General features: G+C 43.8%; 1 protein-coding gene across 2 annotated transcripts in view; it reads right to left on the bottom strand.

Moving 5' to 3' along the window:
* The window catches only part of POU6F2 (POU class 6 homeobox 2), a 436,460-nt gene that overhangs the window by 17,039 nt on the left and 400,385 nt on the right, over positions 1 to 19,036 (bottom strand). For both annotated transcript variants that reach the window (XM_045565521.1, XM_045565522.1), the window contains exon 7: positions 11,688 to 11,894. In XM_045565521.1, the coding sequence (XP_045421477.1) occupies positions 11,688 to 11,894 (207 nt within the window). The remainder of the gene's footprint in view (positions 1 to 11,687; positions 11,895 to 19,036) is intronic.

Genomic DNA, 19,036 nt, shown 5'->3' with positions numbered 1-19,036 from the left:
CTATTCATTTAATTACAGTGCGCTTGACAAGCTTCTCAAGTAAGTGTAGATAAAATATAACACAATCAACTCGGAATGCGAAACTCAAGCTTAGAGGTGTGGCTGTGCCTCACCATTTTATCTTATGTAACTGGCATTTTTGGGCAAGTTCCAATTTAGGCTGAGTGTATATGGGAACTTTCTGTTCTCCCAGACTCAAGAGTCTGCATAGATTACTATGGAGTTGATAAAATGCTCTCTGTTGTCCCACAGCAAATTAAGGGAGAAGGTGAGGAGTCAGGACAAAAATATCCAGTAATATTTGTAGCTTTCAGTTCTTATTCTTACTCTGTACCAGCCACTGTGTTAAGGATATTCATTTAATTCTCACATCAGCTTGTGGTATGAGTACTACTGTGACCCCTCTTTTACAACAAGGAAGCCGAGGCACAGAGAAGTTAAAGGATTTTACAGGTTCATCCAGCTGATGTGGAGGAACTGGTCTCTGGACTTATGAAGTCTGACCCTGGGGCCCGAGCTGTTAGTCACAATGCCACAAGGAAGAATTTAATTTTTAAAATTTTGTGTGCATCAAAGAAGATCGTCTTTATATGCATTTATTCATTATTCCTTTACAGGTTAGTGAAGGACTGATGCTGGTGAGAGGAGCTCAGGACTGATGCTGAGGAGAGGAAGGAGAGAGGACAGGGAAACGATTGCAGGTTCTAGGTCCCCTTGGAGGCCTGGGAGGGATCTCTCTCCATCGTGTGTTGTAGGTGGACAATTAGTCTCAGTATTAAGCGCCTTTGTCAATTGAATATAGCACTTTTTGGTTTACAAAATGCTTTTATATCCATCATCCCACTCTCAGAGGTGTAGCACGGTTTCTATGAAAGGGAGTCAGCCTGAGAATAGCATTAGATCCGGCCTTGAACTTTGGTGGAGAGCCAACCCCCAAACGGGGAACCAGTCTGAGAAGGTCTACCACCTTCCAGCAGCTAAGAGCCAGCCTGCGGTGTTTCAACTTCACATTTGTCACTGCTCTCCCAATGTGTGTGTGTTCAGCTTTTTATTCAACTTTATTAAGATATAATTTATACATAATAAAATACACCCATTTTAAACATAAAGTTTGATGTGTTTTGTTATATATGTACACTTGTGAAACCACCACCAACACAGTCAAGATATAGATGCTTCTCATCATTCCACAACATTCCCTCACCCCTTTTGCAATCAATTTCCCTCCAACTCCCTGCCCCAGACAACCACTGCTCTGCTTTCTGTCACTATGGATTCATCAGTGAGATTCCAGAAATGGAATCATATAGTATGTACTCTTTTTGTATCTGGCTTCTTTTGCTTGGAATGGTATTTTCAAAATTCATCCATACTATTGCATGCATCAGTAGCTCATTCCTTTTTATTGCTGAATAGTATTTATGTATATATACGAAAATGATATATTGTTTATCCATTCATCTATTGGTAGGCATTTGGGTTGTTTCCAGTTTGGGGCTATGATGAATAAAGCTGTTATACACATTTATGTACAAGTTTGTGTGTCTACTTGTGTTTTTGTTTCTCTTTTGTAAATACCTAGGAATGGAATTAGTGGATCATACTATAAATGCATGTTTAACTTCTTGAGAAACTCTCAAACTATTTTCCAAAGTGGTTGTACCATTTTATATTCACACCAGCAGTGTATGAGAATTCCAGTTGCTCCACATCCTTGCCAACACTTGGGACTGTCAATCTTTTTAATTTCCTAAATTGTTTTTAGCCATCAAGTTAACATTTTACCTTCAAACAATTGTTGGTAAGGGGCTAATTTGGAAATGTGCTTAAGGAGCTGTTTCCTCTTCTGGTCCCTGTGGTATTAATATTAATAGTAGCTCCCCCTATCCACATGCTATTCCCATGCAGCAGACACGCCTGGTATGACTATGAAAAGTAAATGGCCCAAGGCCATCTGGCTGCTGAACATTAGAATCCAGGCTCCCACCTTATAGTTCAGGGCTCTTCCCAGGATTCTATCTGTCCCTCCTACAGAATTGCCTGCAGTTGCATTTCAAGTGCACACCCGTAGTGTTACTCAGCTATGCTAAGTGGAGGCTAGATTATGAACCAAGGATAGTTATGATCTACACAGGAACCCCAATTAATATGCATCAAGCATCGGCCAAAGGTAATTAGCTAAGCTGATAAGCATATAATCAACAATTGAATCCAGTAAATTTTGTACTGTGGGACACACATTAAAGATTAAATCTATTTTTAATTTGCTTAATAAAATGTGATGGATGTTTGCATGCCAATCTGCCCTCTCTAACCTATTGAGTTGTCCTTCTCAATACTGATACTTGGTGAAAGCTTTTTATAGTTTTGGGTTACTGAATCATAAGATAGTCTTTGGTTTTACCATTCTATCAATATTTTATTGGCCCTGGGTGTGGTAAAGAACCATCAAGTAACTGAATAAGACAATAATCAATTTAAATATTTCTTCCTCAGACACAACTCAGTAAAGAAAAAATTACTAGGCTGCAATCTCACTTAGGACTCACTAAAGCAAGCTAGGGCCTATGCATTAAGCTATGCAAGAGAAGAAATTTGAGAGGACAATAAAATAGTGCTCTTAAGAACTTGTTCCATGTCTACACAGTCAAAAGGAATCTAAGATTTCTTAGAAGAAAAGATATTTTTCTTCCAAAGTAAATCATCTTTTTCTTTTTTTTAGAACATTGGGGTTCTGCTTACCTTCAGAGTTTAACCAGATAGTTCAGAAAAACCAATAAAAATTTTTAAAAGATTTTACTTGTCAAAAATCAAGAAAATTATATAAGCAGTGGCATCCTGATGGAGCCTATATATCTCATTCCAATTGCCAGTGTACACAGGTATCTGTTAATTCTAGAACCACTTGCAAGCCCAGATAGGATAACCTCCTGTACATATCAAAATTAGCCAGGGATTAACTTCTCCTTCATAACTTCTTTCTTCCAAGAAAGAGGATGTCAGAGGTGCCACATCTGTTTCCTTCCATCCCTAAAACTGCAGTTCTTTCAGATAAACTAGGAAATATAGCACTATGTCATTGATGTTCTTAGTTTCAAGATTTTGGTATATTAATTTTTAGAAATTTTATACTTAAAAATATATTTGTCAAATACAAAAGGCAAAGCAGAGATTTAAGCTACTTCATAAAAAAACTCTGAGGCCCAAAATAAAAATGTAATATACTTTAAATAAGCAGCATTAGGAAAATATTATTTATTTGATTTGAGTATGTTTTTCAGACACTTAACTGCAAAAGTCATTTAGGTTTGTGTTGCAAAAATCATATAGGTTTGTATTGCGTAGTTATTGGCAAAAGAAATAGATGTATAAATCCTAAAACATAACTATCCACAAAAATTGGAATAGTTTACTAAAAGAAAATGCAGGGAGTCAGGAAATAACTAGAAGTAGGAAGGAAAAACTCCTTTCTTTTCCTTCTTGGAAAGAAACTTCTATAAAGGTAGATGTTTTATTACACTGCCTTAATCTTGAAAGGCCAAATATGTGGATCCCATCTATTGGATGTTTCCTACATCATTTTACATACACTGTTTTTAATCTTGGCAATAGCCCTCTAGGTGAGGTATTGGTGTTATTGTTACAGAAGAGGAAAGAGACTTAAAAAGACGAGATGACATACCTGGGATTGCACAGGTACTAGTATAAGGAAGCTTTGAATCCACGTAAGTCTGACTCAAAAGCTAGCACCCCATTCACTGTGCCCTGTGCTGCCTCTTAACTCTGCTCTGTCCTTGGAGATGCTCTTAAAAGTCAGGGAAACAGCAGGGGGCTCTAGTCGGGAAGTGTGGGAACAAGTGAGATATGTTCAAACTGGTAGGTGATGGTGAGCTACACTTTCTAGTTGATCAGCCCTAGTGTAGACCATCATGATCTATCAATTTGAACACATCTCATTGGTGGGTTTTTCCTAACATAAAATGTTTAATATTTTTCTGGTTTTGGAATTATTCTCTGCAGGTCCCAAAGTATTTAAAATGCATACTTTTAAGAAAACATGGCTAGAGGATTACCTAAGAATATTATTATGATTTTAGTGTAGTCTGGACCTAACATGGAGTTGCCTACAGATTGTCCTCTGCTTGATGTAATTAGTTCTTGCTATCTGTGGTATTCCAAACTTACTCTTCTTCGCATTGTACCCTGTTTATATGATCATATTTTCTATTCACTCACCACATTGCTACTAGACTGTCTAAAGGAGCTCTCCATCCAAGTTCACACAATCATTTTCTTGCCCCTTTTTGAGTTGTGCGCCAAGTACACATAGGCTGAGAGTATGGAGAGTCCGCAAGAAAGAAGAGAGGAGGGACAGCTTGTGTTAGCCTGGGGCAGTGGGTTATCCAGGGAAGGAGGAACCCATGTCCCTCCCACACATGGAATGACAAACAAGGAAGACAGGATGCTGAGTCTGAAAAGCTTTACGCTTCCCGCTGGCTTTCACAGGCTGGCTTTGCTGGTTTGTTTGTGTTGCTTGGCACTGCCAGGGTGTTTAACATATTCACCAAAAATAGATTGGAACAGCAGCACACTGTAGAGGCTTTCTTGATTTTCTGTGCTGCTGCTCCCATGTATCTCCCATGTGTAATGCACTATATCCTTAATAATGTTCTAGTTTCTGGAATAAAGCATCTTCTAATTAAATCTATGATTGATAGAAAAATAAATGGGGGTAGCAAGTGTCTTGGAAAATGGAATAAAATGCAGAATACACTAGACATATTGGAAAAGTGAATGCCTATAAACAGTAAAATGCAGGAGGTCTGGCCATTTATGACTGTGCCAGGGTGTGGTAGTGAACCACAGGCTACACCCACCGTGTGGGGTGGGGGGTGGGGGCAGTGAATATAACCCTGGGGGGCTCCTTAGGAGCCAGAACATGTGGGAGGAACATCGTGACTTTTCCTCCCTCACTGCACTGGCTGGCATTTTTCTGAGTAATGTATATCTTAGAATAGATGAAAGAGAAATTAAATCAGTGGTTCTCAAGATTTAGCCTTCATCAGAATTACCTGCAGGGCTGTAAAAACCCAGGGTTCAACAATTTGCATATCTCACAAATTCTCAGGTGATGCTGCTACCGTGGTTGGGAGATCACACAGGTTTTGGAAGGAGCTTCTCTTGGAAAAGGCTAAAGAAAGTGGATTTATTATGTCTAGGCAAGAGAAGCCAGAGCCCAGATAGAATAAGAACCTGAGTCTTAGTGAGGCGTTCTTTCTGCTGCGGACAGGACCAGAGTGCAAGTATTAAATTTGCTGGAAGATTTAGGGTTGACATCAGGATAATCTACCTTGAAAAATTTTGAGGATCTGGAACATGACACAGGGGAGATTTTAGCTGTCTTTGTGGAAAGTTCAAAAAGTGAGGAGGAAGTTATCCTTTCGGTGGGGTTTAGGAGGCTTACTGTGTTTTCCTTCCAGCTCTAGTCCCTGACTCTGAAACATCTCTTTAACCTGAGTGGGAAGAAGAGCCCCAGTTGTAAGGTTCTAGAACATGCACCTCCTGTCTGCAGGGGGGTAAGTATGGCAGGAATGCCAGTGGCTAAAAGGAAGAGGGAGGACAGCAGTGTCTTCTCAGCCTACAGTGCCAGGCACGGTGAGGACATGGGGAAGTGAGGAGAGTTACAGGGAGAGAAGGATTGAGTGGAGATGGCCAAACACAGGCAGGGAAGGCCAAGACACTCTTAAAACAAGCTGGTAACATGCAGCAAGAGCTCAGCAGGGACAAATGGTGGAATGGGAGTTACATTGCAGAGCAGAGCAGAAAATGAGGGATTGGATGCAGTTGAAATAATGAGGTAGGACAGTGGGGAGAGATGAAGGTGTTCAGAAAATAGGTAAATAGAGAAGATAGTGCTGTGTGGAAGGGCTTCTCAAGCCCCTGGCAGGCGCAGATTTAGAACATACTGGCAAATGACAGAAAGCACAGAACTGGAAAGGCACAGAAGGGCCTGAGCTGAGTTTCCCTGGAAGTGTGGCTCTAGGATGCCTGTGCCCTGGGCAGGGAAACACCATGATTCTGCAGCCATTAAATGAAACTCACTGAGTGCCCATCATGAGTTGGGTCCCGAACTCTGTGGACCAGGCTGAATCTGTCTGGTCCCTGCCTTTCAAGTGTTGACTGTTAATGGCAATACAGTTTGGCAAAAATGAATGCAGTGTAGGGGCAAGCAGAGATGAGAGGGAAATGCTTCTCAGGGAGTGTTCAGAGAGGCTTCACAGAGGTGGGATAGGGGACAGAGGAGGGACAGTGGGTCCAGATCCCAAAGGGTGGCTGAGCAGTTTGCTGGTCAGGGAAGATGGGGAGAGGCATTCCAGGCCAGGGGGACAGAATGTAGAGGACAGGAATCGTGTAGGCTGAGCGTGGCAGGGGGTGAGATGTGAGACCACAGAAGTGAGATGCCCAGATGCAAGGCTGGAAGGTCAAAGGGCTGCTTTGTATTGGGGTCACCATATGCATTTTATCCATCTAGGGAAACCCCTATACTATTTTACATTCCTTGTGGGTGGGAATGCCTCATTTATTCCTCATTCTGGGTGATTCCAAGAAAAATATTGAGAATCAGTGATTCAGGCCAGGGCTGGGAAGGAAAATTGACTTTTAGAAGTTGGTAAACAAGTATGTTTTTGTATTTACTTGAAAAGAAAAAAGGATGGATTTTGATAATCACATGGCATTTTAGGAGAGCTAATTCGAAGAAGTTGCCTTTCATTGGCTTTCTATTAGCACCAAGATTACTTTTTGAAGAAAAACTAAGTGTCTTCATGGATGTTAGTCTCCAAGTATTATATTAATAGCTATGGTATTTAATTTTTGAAAAATGTTAATGCTTTGATTTTATAAAGTTGTAACATTTTTCCTTTCAAATGTCTCCATCCCTTTAATGATGCTAAAAACTCCTGTTAACTTTTGTTAGGATTTAGTGAAAGGAAGAATACATATACATAAAAATTATGCCTATGTGGCTTATAAAGAAACCATTAATTCATAGTCACAGGATAATCAGGGGAAAGCAGCGACGGGACCTGGAGCCACTCTGACCTTGGGAGTTCACCGTATGCCACGGGGTATGGTGTAGAATCTCATGGAGGGAACAAAAGGTTACTTTCCAGCTCCACTAAATATTTTCGTATTAAATAATTTTTTTTTCTGGTGCACAAGATTCTTATCTCTGTCTTTTTTTCATCCAGTCCTTTTCTGACTTATATTTTGTTGCACATGAAGGATCTCTGATATGATACTGTGAAAGCTTTATCTAGGGCTATTGGATACTGGTGTATTTTTTTTTAAATAGTGTTTGCATTTTAGATGATAACTTACACGTTCATCTCAATCTTTCCTCACTGGGATAAATTACCATCAAGAGTGTTGGATACTCTATTCTTAAATTCAGGCTCTTTTAGTTAATGGCAGGCAGCTGTAAAAATTAAATTAAAGATGTAATTACTTTTAGTAGGTTAAAACAAATCACTCCAGGTCATCTGGTCCAAGAGCCCTGTACTTTTCTCCATGAAAACGGACTTCCTTTCAGGTTCTTTACAGGAACCCTCTGTTCCTGTAATTTATGACATATTTTACTGTCAGAACTATGCTTTTGTGAGATCAAGCATTTGTCATAAATCACATGAAAAAATAAATTGAGAAACTTCTCTACTGTGTGACAGAAATCCTTTATTTTTTAGTGGTTGTCCATATTATATTTCTTCAATGTAAAGGGTAATATTTAATGAAAAAATGGAAGACCACTGTCCTCATATCTCTAGTTTTGAGCTTTTTACTTTTTGGCTCTGGGAATTTTATGATCCACTATCCCCAGAATCACAGCTTTTATATCTGAGACTCAGACTTGTGCATCTCCTGTAGATTTGCCCAACTTGTTAGCTTTACTACATGTTCTAAGGTGTTTCGACTGGAACTGATGCCAAGAAATAAAGTTGTTCATTTATTTCCACCATTTCTCTGGCATTTCTGACCGGGTTCACCAGTGGTTTTCTGGATTTTTCTAGGACTAGGATAGACCACTGCCACACGCCTTGAACAAGAGGAACAGGCCCCTTGGTGCCTGAGGGACTTGGGTATTTGAGAAAGTTCCCATGTCACTCTGTCCAGCTGTGCCCACGTGTTCTCTCTGCATGTGCACGTACACCAGAGGCACGTGTAACACACACTGGCGAAGGGAGTCTTTCTCTTTGGGATGCTGGTTGTAGCTGACATGTTGGTTGGTTGGATTTGCAAGGTATACAGCCTAGAAGCTGGCTGTTTCTCCCCAGTTGCTACATCTCCAATTCTGCAGGGAAGCGGAGGGTGGTGGTGGTTAGACCAGCAGAGGACTGGATGTTCCTGCAGGAGTAACAGGGTTTCATTTCAGGGGCCCCTGCGATGGGTCTGGGCTCACGAAAGAGAGCGTGGAAGTGGATTACTAACGTCTACCGTGGGCAAGGAGTTGAGGAGCAGCACTGTTCTGGCCTCTTATTTGCCATTTCTTGATTAGGCCCTCCTCCTGGATCAAAACTACACTGTCTCAAAGCTAGAGCTGTAATTTTATGTCACAGCAATAGTCTATCACCCACACCTGCCCTTGACAGTCAGGGTGAGAGTGAGAGCTACTTTATGTTAAATGTTAATGATTTCTAACTAATTCATTACCTTTTTGGCAATTTACAACTGGCTTTGTTGACAGAAATAGTTTTTAGCAGATTGAACAAAAAGAGGCCAATTTCCTCATTTTTCTCCCTAGAGATTATTCTGAACATAGTTGGAACAGATAGAACTGGGGTTCAAAAAGCCAGTGAGAGACAGAGAATCTTGCTTCATTTGGGGAGCCGTTTGGAAGGTTCAAAGAGAATCAAATGGAATCTTATAAATAGTAAAAGAAAAAAACCATTAGAGCAATGGGGGAGGAAAGTCCTTAATGATATTTTGATAAGTTTGGCAGGGACTGCCCCACTGCCGGGGATAACACTGAAGACAAAGAGGGTGGCTGGGAACTGTGGCTCCCCAGGCTGGAGATGCAGATTTAGAGCAAGAAGACAGACATCTCTGTGTCTAGGAAGTGTGAGTATGCAGACTTGGCTCAGTTTTTCCTGGTGTTGCCTCTCACGCTGGATGAAGTTCCCTTGCTGACCACTCTTATAGACTCTCACCTCTTTCTCCTGGACTTACTGATCTCAGGGACATGTTTGCACAAGTCTTTGGTGAATGTGCATCTCCCTCGCTAGAGTTTACAGTCTTCCTTTACCTTGAAGGAAGGGCTCATGGTATCTGTCTTGCCCACCAACAAAGCCTAGCTTCCTGGTACAGTGCCCAACACATGGTAGGTGGGCAATAAATATTTCCATTAAACAGATTTTTTTATATTAATTGAAGAAGCAAATGGATTGTCCAAGCATAGCCTCTGAATGGGCTGTTTTCCCAGTTGGTTCAGAAGCCACCAGGAGACACTGGCTGAGGTCTCTGGAAGGATGTTTCTGCATTGTTGTAGAAGAATGATGATATTGGTGCTTTCTTCTCCCCTTCCCTATGTATATTGTTTTCTTGCTAAATGCTTTGCCTTACACAGCTTCCAACAACACATAAAGCCATATGCTCGGTCGTATCCTCCCTGTTGGTCTTCATCATTCTCTTCCACTGTCCTTTGTGAATGTACACCCCAGCTTTAAATCTGGGTCCTCGCCTTGCCCACCTCTTACTTCTTAACTCACCCAGTTAATGGGATCCCTGTTTCAGTGTATTTCAAACAGGGATGACACAGACTTTCAAACATTACAACAAAGAAATAGAGAAATTGATGTTTCTCCATGGCTTTACCTGATTTCATCTCTGCAGCATGTGACACTGTCCACTTCCTACTTTTTTTGAAAAATCTTGGATGTTTGATCACTGCATTCTCAGTCCCTCTCCTAGTTATCCAAACACTTCTCTCTCCCTGCCCCCCTTCCATTCCTTAAAAGCAGGTGTTTCCCAAGATGACTCCTTGGTCTTCCTTCCCTTATTCTCAAGCTTTTTCTGTTCTTTCTTCCTTCTCTTGTTCCTCCTCTTTCTCTAGATGTCTCATTTGTTTTTATCCACAACAAATGTACTCATGACTCCCAGATCTAGCTCTGCTGTCCTGAGATCTACTACAATTCCAGACCTTATTTTCAACTATCAAGTACATGTTTTCATTAATTTTTGTTTGTGTTTTGCTATAGTTTCCTAAATGGTTTGTTTACAATAGATGTTTCACCACCTGAGTTCAACCCTTGTACTGCTTTACCAGAGGTTGTTTTCTTGGGGGAAAAAAGCCCCAAAACTGAGCATGTTGTTTCCCTTTTAAAATACCTCTTATAGATTCTCAGGGCTGCAGAGTAAATTATCATCATCATCATTATCGTAATGATCGCTATTTTCATGACTATATTAGTGCTTACCGTGTGCCAGGCACTATTGATATATATTAACTCATTTAATCCTCACATCCACTCTGTGAGATAGGTGTATTCCCATGTAGCAGATGAGGAACCTGGGGCACCTGCTACAGATGGGAACCTGTAGTGTGTTCAAGACCACACAAGGCAAAATCCATCCTTTTTAGCTTGGCTATAGAGCCCTTCCATGACTGACCTCTGCTCCAATCATATGGACCTTTCTCCTATTTCTCAACACTCTGTCCTCTCCCACTTCCTTGTCTTTGTGCCTGTACTTCCCACTGCCTGGAACGTTGTTAATCCTTCATTGACCTGGTTAACTCTTATCCACCCATCTGGTCTCTGTTCCCAAGCCATTATCTCTGGGAGGACTCAAAACTCTCTGGGCAGAGCTGGTCACTTTCACCTCTGTGGTCTCACCTGCCCTGTCCCCAGACATTCTCTGCTCTACTGCACAACAGCTCTGCTTATGTATTTGTATCCTCTACAGTGTGAAGAGCTCCCCAAATCAGAAAGCAGCTCTCTTTTCATCTGCATTTCTTAGCATTTATCAGGGGCCTGTTATACATTAGGCTACCAAAAAGTGTTTGTTGAAGGAACCAATTAACCAGATGCTCCATGAGGTAAGGGACCATGTCTGTCTTCTTCAGTGCTATGTACTCCCTGGTCTTTAGCATAAACACATAGGAAGTGCTCAATTGATATGTGAATGGAAAAATGGACTGGATCATCATGGTTTTAGTGCAATTCAACCAAGCAGAACTTCCTATTTTTTATTCCCTCATTTATAGGCAGCAGTTTCTGTAGCATCAACTTGGGATCTCTTGGTATTTAATCTTTTTTTCATTTACAGTTAAAGCATAAGTAGTTTTGGTTTCTTTTCAACATTTAAAAAATCTGCAAATTTAGTGTTATGAGTGTAGGTGAATGAGAACACAACTCAAATTTTAAGCTACTATCTCTGCTTAGAATTTAACATATTCCTGTTTTTATATTAAAGAGCTATTTAGTTATTGCCCATATTTACTAAGGATGAAAAATAAAGCCACATGCTTTTTTGTAAGTATTGATATGTTTGGATTAGTGGGATTAAATACTTTGAAATGTAAAAATCGCTTTTCATTGATTGAGACCAAAGAGGAGCAGAGGGGGGATGGGGTGGGGGGTGGGGGGTGGGGGTGGAGTCCCGGTGTCGCGGCTTCCTGGGCCTGGGACCGTTACCTGCTGGCCTGGCTTGATGGGCGACAGCGTGATGCCCTGGGTGTTGATCACAGGAAGGATCTGGTTCCCGATGACCGTGGCGATGATCTGGCCCTGGGCATTTGTCAGGAGCTGGGGCGTGATTGGCTGAACTTGAAGGCCCTGAGTGCCGCTCGCTGCTTGGCTCGATGGCCCCGTATTAGGCATCAGCGGAATCGTCCCAATAATCTGCAAGAGACAGGCCCAGAGGTGAGGAGCCGGGCTCCGTTCGGAGTCTGCACTTGCAACTTCAGCCCACGCAGCGCCTGGTCTCCATAGGATGCTACCTGGGAGCCGATTCAGAATCTGCAAGCAGGTCTAGAGCGGGGCGTGGGAGAAAGTGTCAGGGCAAGCATCTAAAGAAGAGATAAGTGCACATGGACTGAGGTCACGGAGGGAGGGAAAACATCTTATTTAAAAATAAAATCAAGCATTGGTTAAGGCATAAACATGCAATCTCTGCCAGGGCAATGCTGATACCTGTTTTCTCTCAGAACCAGAGAGAGCACGAGCACCTCAAGATCCTCGTCTACCTGGGGAGCCCATGGGGATTCCTCCCACGCCATCTGCCCCCTCACATCCTCTGCCTCCTTCCTGTCACCCACATCCCGACATCCTGCTCCTCTCACAAGGTCACGAGTGGCTCCCTGATACCCCTGCAGGATGAGGGGCCTCCGGCCCCCTGGTGCCCATGGTGGTTTAGAGCCGGGGCTCTGGAGACAGACAGGTAGGTCCCATTCCCAGATGTGCTACCCGCTGGCTGTGTCACACTTGTCACATGGGACCTAAACTTTCTGAAGGCTTGAAAGAAGTGGGATTACAAATGAATGTTTGAAAACTCTTAAAATAGAGGTGAAATGACTACTGAGGATTGAAACCAGAAAGAAAGTTCACTTTAGATGATGTGTTTCAAGCTGGGGCCCCAAAGGTTAGGGGCTCAGGGCTTCTGTGGCAGGTGGCAGGAGAGGCTCTTCTCTGCATTGGGTGGCCTCTGGCTTCATTGAATGGGTCATATAGACTGACAGCAGGAGGGGCCTGGCTGGGTCCATTGACCATGCTAAGGAGAGAGGGACCATGAATAGGGAAAGCTAATGTACAGGGTGTCCATAGAATCTGGAAATACGGACAGAGGTGATTTGCAAAAACTGAAAATACGATCTTTGTTTGTAAATGCTGTGGACTCTGTGGGGGCCGTCACAGAGCTTGCTGTGTGGTGCTTTCCCACCTGCACACACCACAGGATGGTCACACAGCTCTCTGTGCTGGTGGCCTTCAGGGGCTGCCTCCCAGCTGTGAGCTGTGGTGACCTGGCCTGGGGGTCACCAAGGCGTAGTAACAATAAGCTCTCAGCAGGTGTTTTTGCATGTAAGCTTTCATTTCGTTCTACATTCTTGCAACACCTTTAAGAGGTAGGTGCTGGTCATGCCTCCACTTAATAGGAAAGACAACAGGGTCAGGGAGGCCAAGGAACTCAGCGGTCTCTTCCTGGAGGAGTCTGTGAGGGACAGAGCTGGAACTGTGGTCCAGGTCCGCCTGACCCCAAATGTGATGCCGCCTGGCTGCTCCCGCGTGGGGGACATTGAAGGGGGCTGGCTCTTAGCAAACACAGGGCACCTTGTTTGCCATTTCCCACCGGACGGGAGGCTGCTTATGGGCTGAGTTTATAAGCGATCCCTCTTTCTACACCCCCACGCGCCCTGAGCAGCGCTGTGAGCATAGATTCTCAGTAAATGTGTTTTGACTGAACAGTTTCCAGACTCAGCTGTCCCTGGGACTCCAGGCGTAGCTGGGGCTGCCGGAGAACTACAGGACCCCACCGTCCACTGACCGCGCGGGAGGAAGCCTCTTCCTCACTGGGCCCTGCTCCCACCACAAAAGCCCCTGTGGGATGGCGCTAATGGAGGAGCTGTGCGAATAGCAAGTCTCAATGGCAGTTGTCAAAGGAGACTGATAAAGGTCAGGTAATTACTGCGAGAGTGGTCGGCGGCCCCTCGGGGAGTGTGCACGGCTGCATCGCACCGAGCCCGCCCGCCCAGCTGCACAAGGTCAGGGGGAGTCCACGGCGACAGATCGCGGCGCATAAGTACTTTATTGATGAGTGGTCCTGCATTCAACAGCCCCGGGCTCGAAGGCTGCTTCCTGTGACCCCACAGGCCAAGTAAGAGAGGCCTGTGGAGCAGCCTCGCGTCCTCAGCCCACGTTGGATACTCCCCCTTTCTACACACGCGCAGTGAAAACCCGGCCACGGGCCCTCCCACTCTGGCGTCCCCCGGCGTGTGGGGCTCCGCAGCCCCGCTCCATCGGATCGGCCTGAGCTGAGTCTGCGGGAGCTGGATGCCTCGACGGGGCAGGGTTGTGGCTTCTATTTTAGGCAGGTGTCAGTGTGCTAGGAGTCGGTGGCAGTGAGCAGCCTGCGAGAATGGTTCAGAGTGCGGCACGGCACATGACAGCCTCGCTGTGATGAAGAGAGAGGCGTTCTGCCCCGGGAAGAATGTCACAAGTCTGTGCTCACCTGTGCAGTAACGAGGTGCTCTGCCTGCTCTTGGGGTGGAAAGAAGAGAGGCTGACGCAGCCTCTTCCCTAAGCGCAGCCTCGCTTCCCGACACGGCAGCGACATTACTAAAACATGGCACCGCTCGTGTTCCTCCTCATCCTCTCCTCTCTTCTTTCCTGGGCCTGTGCATCCCTCATCAAGGATGGGACAACAGCAGTGTCAGAGCCAGAGGAATCCGTAATGGCCCGACCGCAGAAGCCTTTCACGAGGAGTTTGCCTGCAAGCCGAGGGGTGGGGGCAGGAGCGGTTGTGAAGTCAGGAGGCCTCTGCGAAGTTGTGCAGTTTTCATTCTTGTTTCCCTTTCGGGAGTGTTGGGGTCACAAACAAGTGTCAAAAACTCGGCAGTGCATCATGGGGAATTTTGTCACATTCTCCAGTGCATCACAATACGTTGGTTGTAATCTACTCCCATTCATTGGAAGCTGGAGATGATCACGCACTGTGTTGTCCAAAAAGCCTCCGAAGTGCCTGTTTTGCTCAGTCTGGCTCTGATTCCTCTCAGCGTGTCCGCAGATCTAACGAGAACTCCACGAACTTTGACTTCACAGAGATCGCAACAAGAAAGCCAGAGGAGCCGAGGTGGCCAAGGCCCGAGACTCCGTGCTCGTTTACTTGTGGAAACTGCATTTTAAATTAAGGGTCTTCTGATAGTCAAAGAGGAGTATTCACATCTACATATATTTCAACTAAATTAGGAAATTAAAACTGAGGTTTGACAAGGCTGTAGGGGATCTTCGATTTGAGAGCAAAGGTAGAAAAAAGATGCTTTTGAGATACGTGTAGTTCTAAAACCAGCTTTTGGGATTTGACCTCCCAGCTTTCAGCAGCTAAGGAGTTACTGCTAGGAGAATTCCTGCTGGAAGGAACTGTTGCCGAGCAAACAAGGCAACTGGTCTATGACTCCCGTTCCAGCCATTCAATATACAAGACAAATTCACACTCTCCTAAAATGCCAAGGATTGTGGCTGAGCAGCATGATACCTGTAGAGCCTTCTTTCTCTAAGTACTTTATCACGTGTCACGGAGGATGACAAGAAGATGCCACTGGGGCGGGGGTGGGAGAGACAGGACAGATGCTTCAAATGCAGATTCCAACAGTCTGCGGCAGGAAAGGATAATCACCAAACAAGTGACAAGGTGTCTCCAATAAAAACCTCTATGCCCACATGGTGGGTGCTCACAAGAACATTGGGAATGAATGAGTTACTTCTGAGGAAGAAAGGGGGGGGTGGTTTGGGAAGACTTCACAGAAGAAAGAAGGGGCAAGCAGGGTCTTGGAGACTGAGTGGGAGCTGGCATGGCAGGGAAACCATTCCAGACAGGAGACCAGCCTGAAGGTGAGAAACCTGGGGACGGTGAGTTGACTAGTTTGGGTGCCAGAAAAGGTTGAGACAGCTTAGCCCAGAAGGGTCAAATTCCATCCAGTCAAGGGATCTGATGAGTGGGTTTAGATGGGGGGCAGGGAGAAGTGTGAAATGGAGCCATTCAGGAGTGAATGTGACCGTGTGTACAGAGTGGACTGAAGCGGTGAGAGACTACAGACCTGGAGATCAGCTTTAGACCTGGGATGCTATTGTAGTTGTCCAAGTGTGAAGCAGAATGCCTCAGCGAATCCTTGGCGTAGGGGTTGATGTCCACTTCAATTCAAAAGGCATGGCCTAATCTATGCCTAGGTTGCAACATTAGAAATGTTTGAGTACAATTATTCCCTCATCAATCCCACAGCAAATAGCTCAGGCATCATTTGCAATGATCCTCTGTGTCTTTATCCTGACTCTCTTACCAGTGATGATTCGTCTCTGACAAGTGCCTTCACCAGGCCAATGCCCATGCTGGTATTATAATGATAATTTGTGACCTAACAGAGTTCTGGCTTCACTGAAAGTTATGGCTGTGCATGTCCATCCATCACTTTCCTTAGATGAGTTAAGAGCATAAACCACAAACGAAAAATAAAGTTCATGTTGTCAGAGCAACTGAAAAAATCATTCAAATGACTACTAGTGTTCATTAGCACATGGATTTGAAAGATCCCTATTTCCATAGGAATTTAGGTGGCTTACACCCAAATGTGACTATCATTAATTCAGCAGCAATTGCAATTTAAGCTATCATGACTATTACCTTGTGATTTTAGCAAATCTCAGCAATTCAGGGCCATGAATTTGGAAACATGCAGGGCTCCTGCAGGCCACCAGGATACCACCTCGCTGCCCTCGTGCCCCTCAGTCTAGGTGAGGTAGTCAATAGGGATGAGTCATGAGTGATGGAGGGGGAGTGCCCTGACTATATTCACAGCCAGTGTGGAGGTGCCATCAGCAGCAGTCTGAGGTTGTGTCACGGAAGCCCAGACAAGTCATCTGATGGGCCACACATGTGGTTATAGTTGATGATACGCTGTTAAAATCTGCTACAGAGAATGTGATAGCAGATGTCAAATTGACAAGTAATTTTGTTGCCCATATCTTTAAGAAAAGGAAACCCATCGATGCTGTAAATCGATGACTTCCCCAGGTCTTTAAATCCACCAGCAGAGAAAATTCTTTCCCAAATATTTGTGTAACCTTAGCACATTTTGGTGAAGAGGTTTTTGTTAACAGTAGCATCACTCTGTCCATTCTTGAACAAAAAGCTTATGGCATTTGAGAGCCAAGGATCTGGGGGTGAGCGACCACCAAATGGAAGCAGTCAATCACCTTCTCCTTCCTTTCTGGTCTGGCCACAGCTATTCTCTCTCTTTCTCCAAGTGATGATTTTGTCTTTTTGATACATACATTCATTCCAGGCTCACTGTGCTCCCAGGTTTAAGGTTAAACTCACTTAGAATTACTTTGACAACTCTGATTAGGGAGTTGATTCTAGAAAGGGTAGGAGAATCTCACTATTTCTCAAACAAAATGTATTTTTCTAAGATGCAATCTAGTGCCTTCTTGCCTTTGGCTGTGTCCATGATGGGGAACAAGAGAAGTGTAAATACTGAGAGGGGCCTTAGCAGAGAATCTGAGTCAGAGAATGCAAAGGCACGAAGATAAGCAGATGAAGGCAAGCCACCAGAGAAAGACACCAAACCAAGGACAAATAGGTTTAACCTTGTAGGCAATGCCAACAGCTGGCCATGGCTTTTTGGAGCTCTGGAGTTTCTGCAGTTCAGGATGAAACAGTGCCATGATTGACTGACAATGCCTGGCATGGGTGTGGGGACAGGGAATGGCAATGTGCTTGAAGGTGGCATCACCTGGTGGCCCAGGACATCAGACAAATGAACTTGGACCAACTTGTAAGAAATGGATGACACACATTTCTTTAATGAGCCACTGTGAGAAAGAATTTTTTATGTGTACATTTTAATGCTTTTATTAGGGGTACCTATAGGGACTCTCCCCTGGGAATACCAACCTACTCCATGTTTTGCATATCAGTTACAATTAGAATCCCTGCTGGGTGCTCTACTGTTTGGTTTCAACTTTAGAAACACACTCATACACAGGAGTAAAGAATTAAAAGTGTCAGGATCTTTAAAATGGCACTTTCTGTCATATTAAAGAGGAATAATTTACATGAAAACTGATGTTATAAAAACAGCAATAACAAGAATAAAAACAATCCTCTCCCTTAAAAGCTTCTCAAAAGCCATTAAAAGTAATTCTCCTTAATAGAGATTAAGATGTATACAGGGAAAAACATTCCCTACTTGTTGGAGTTAAGCCCAGGCTTTGCCACTAACTAGTAGGAGATCATTGGTGAATTACTTTACCTCTTAGAAACTCAGTCCACTCACTCATAAAATGGGAATAATAATGTCCACTTCATAAGTTTACTTGCAGTACTAAATAAGATACTATATGCAAAGCACTCAACACTATGCTTTACCAACCAAACAGATGTTCAATAAATGTTCATCCTTCACTTAATTTTGCTTACATGCTTGTGTGGTAACTCCTGGGCATTTGAACTGAGTTGGAAAAGCTCTTTTGAATTCTTATGCATGTTTTAATTTCATCATAAAAATAGTTTACCATGAAGAATAGAAGACAGTAGCTTACCATGAAAAATAATTAAATCCTTTTGTTTTTTAACAGAATGCTAAGTTAGAAGTTTCCATGGAGGCACCAAGATTCAACAGCTGCCACATTCCAAAGGGGCGACTAGACCATAGCTGCATTTACAGAGGTTACTGGAAACCAGTTCAACAATTCCAGAACTCAGACCTTCACAATGAGGGTAGACACAGAGAATGCTTGAAATTCTGTGTGTCTTCCTCCCTCCCAGGGGTGGCGCATGGAGAGCTTTCTCTTTATCTCGAGGTTAATGAAAGTGGCTGGATAAATACTGTCCCCTCAAGTTTGGGGGACATAGTCCTGAGGAATGAAAAGGTGAAAGGCTATGGCTTTTCAGCTAAGGAAGGAAGAGAGAAAAAAAGATAGGGAGAGGAAGGAAAGAGAGAGAGAGAGAGAAAGAGAGTGGGTGAAAAGTGACAGAGAGAGAGAGAAAGAAGAAGAGGGAGGAGGAGGAGAAAGAGGAGGGAGAGAGACAGGCATCGGCACTAGCTATGCTCCCACTGATAGCGGGGACAAGGAGGTATGAGTGTTTCTCTGGACTCAATATCATGAGTCTGAGCCACTTAAAATCCTGTCCCAGAGGACTCTCTGGGGAATGGTTATGGGGAAAGCACCAGAGAAAGCTTTGAGAAGTAGATCTAGAGAAAACCAAGCTCTGAGAGGGAAGTAGACAGCTAGAAGAGAACACATTGCCCATAGCAATATGCCACTGGAAGGTC

Source organism: Lemur catta, chromosome 11 (assembly GCF_020740605.2).
Source record: "Lemur catta isolate mLemCat1 chromosome 11, mLemCat1.pri, whole genome shotgun sequence".
Lineage (NCBI taxonomy): Eukaryota > Metazoa > Chordata > Mammalia > Primates > Lemuridae > Lemur > Lemur catta.
Note: the sequence above shows the minus strand (reverse complement) of the source record. Positions and strands in the feature narration are given on the sequence as shown.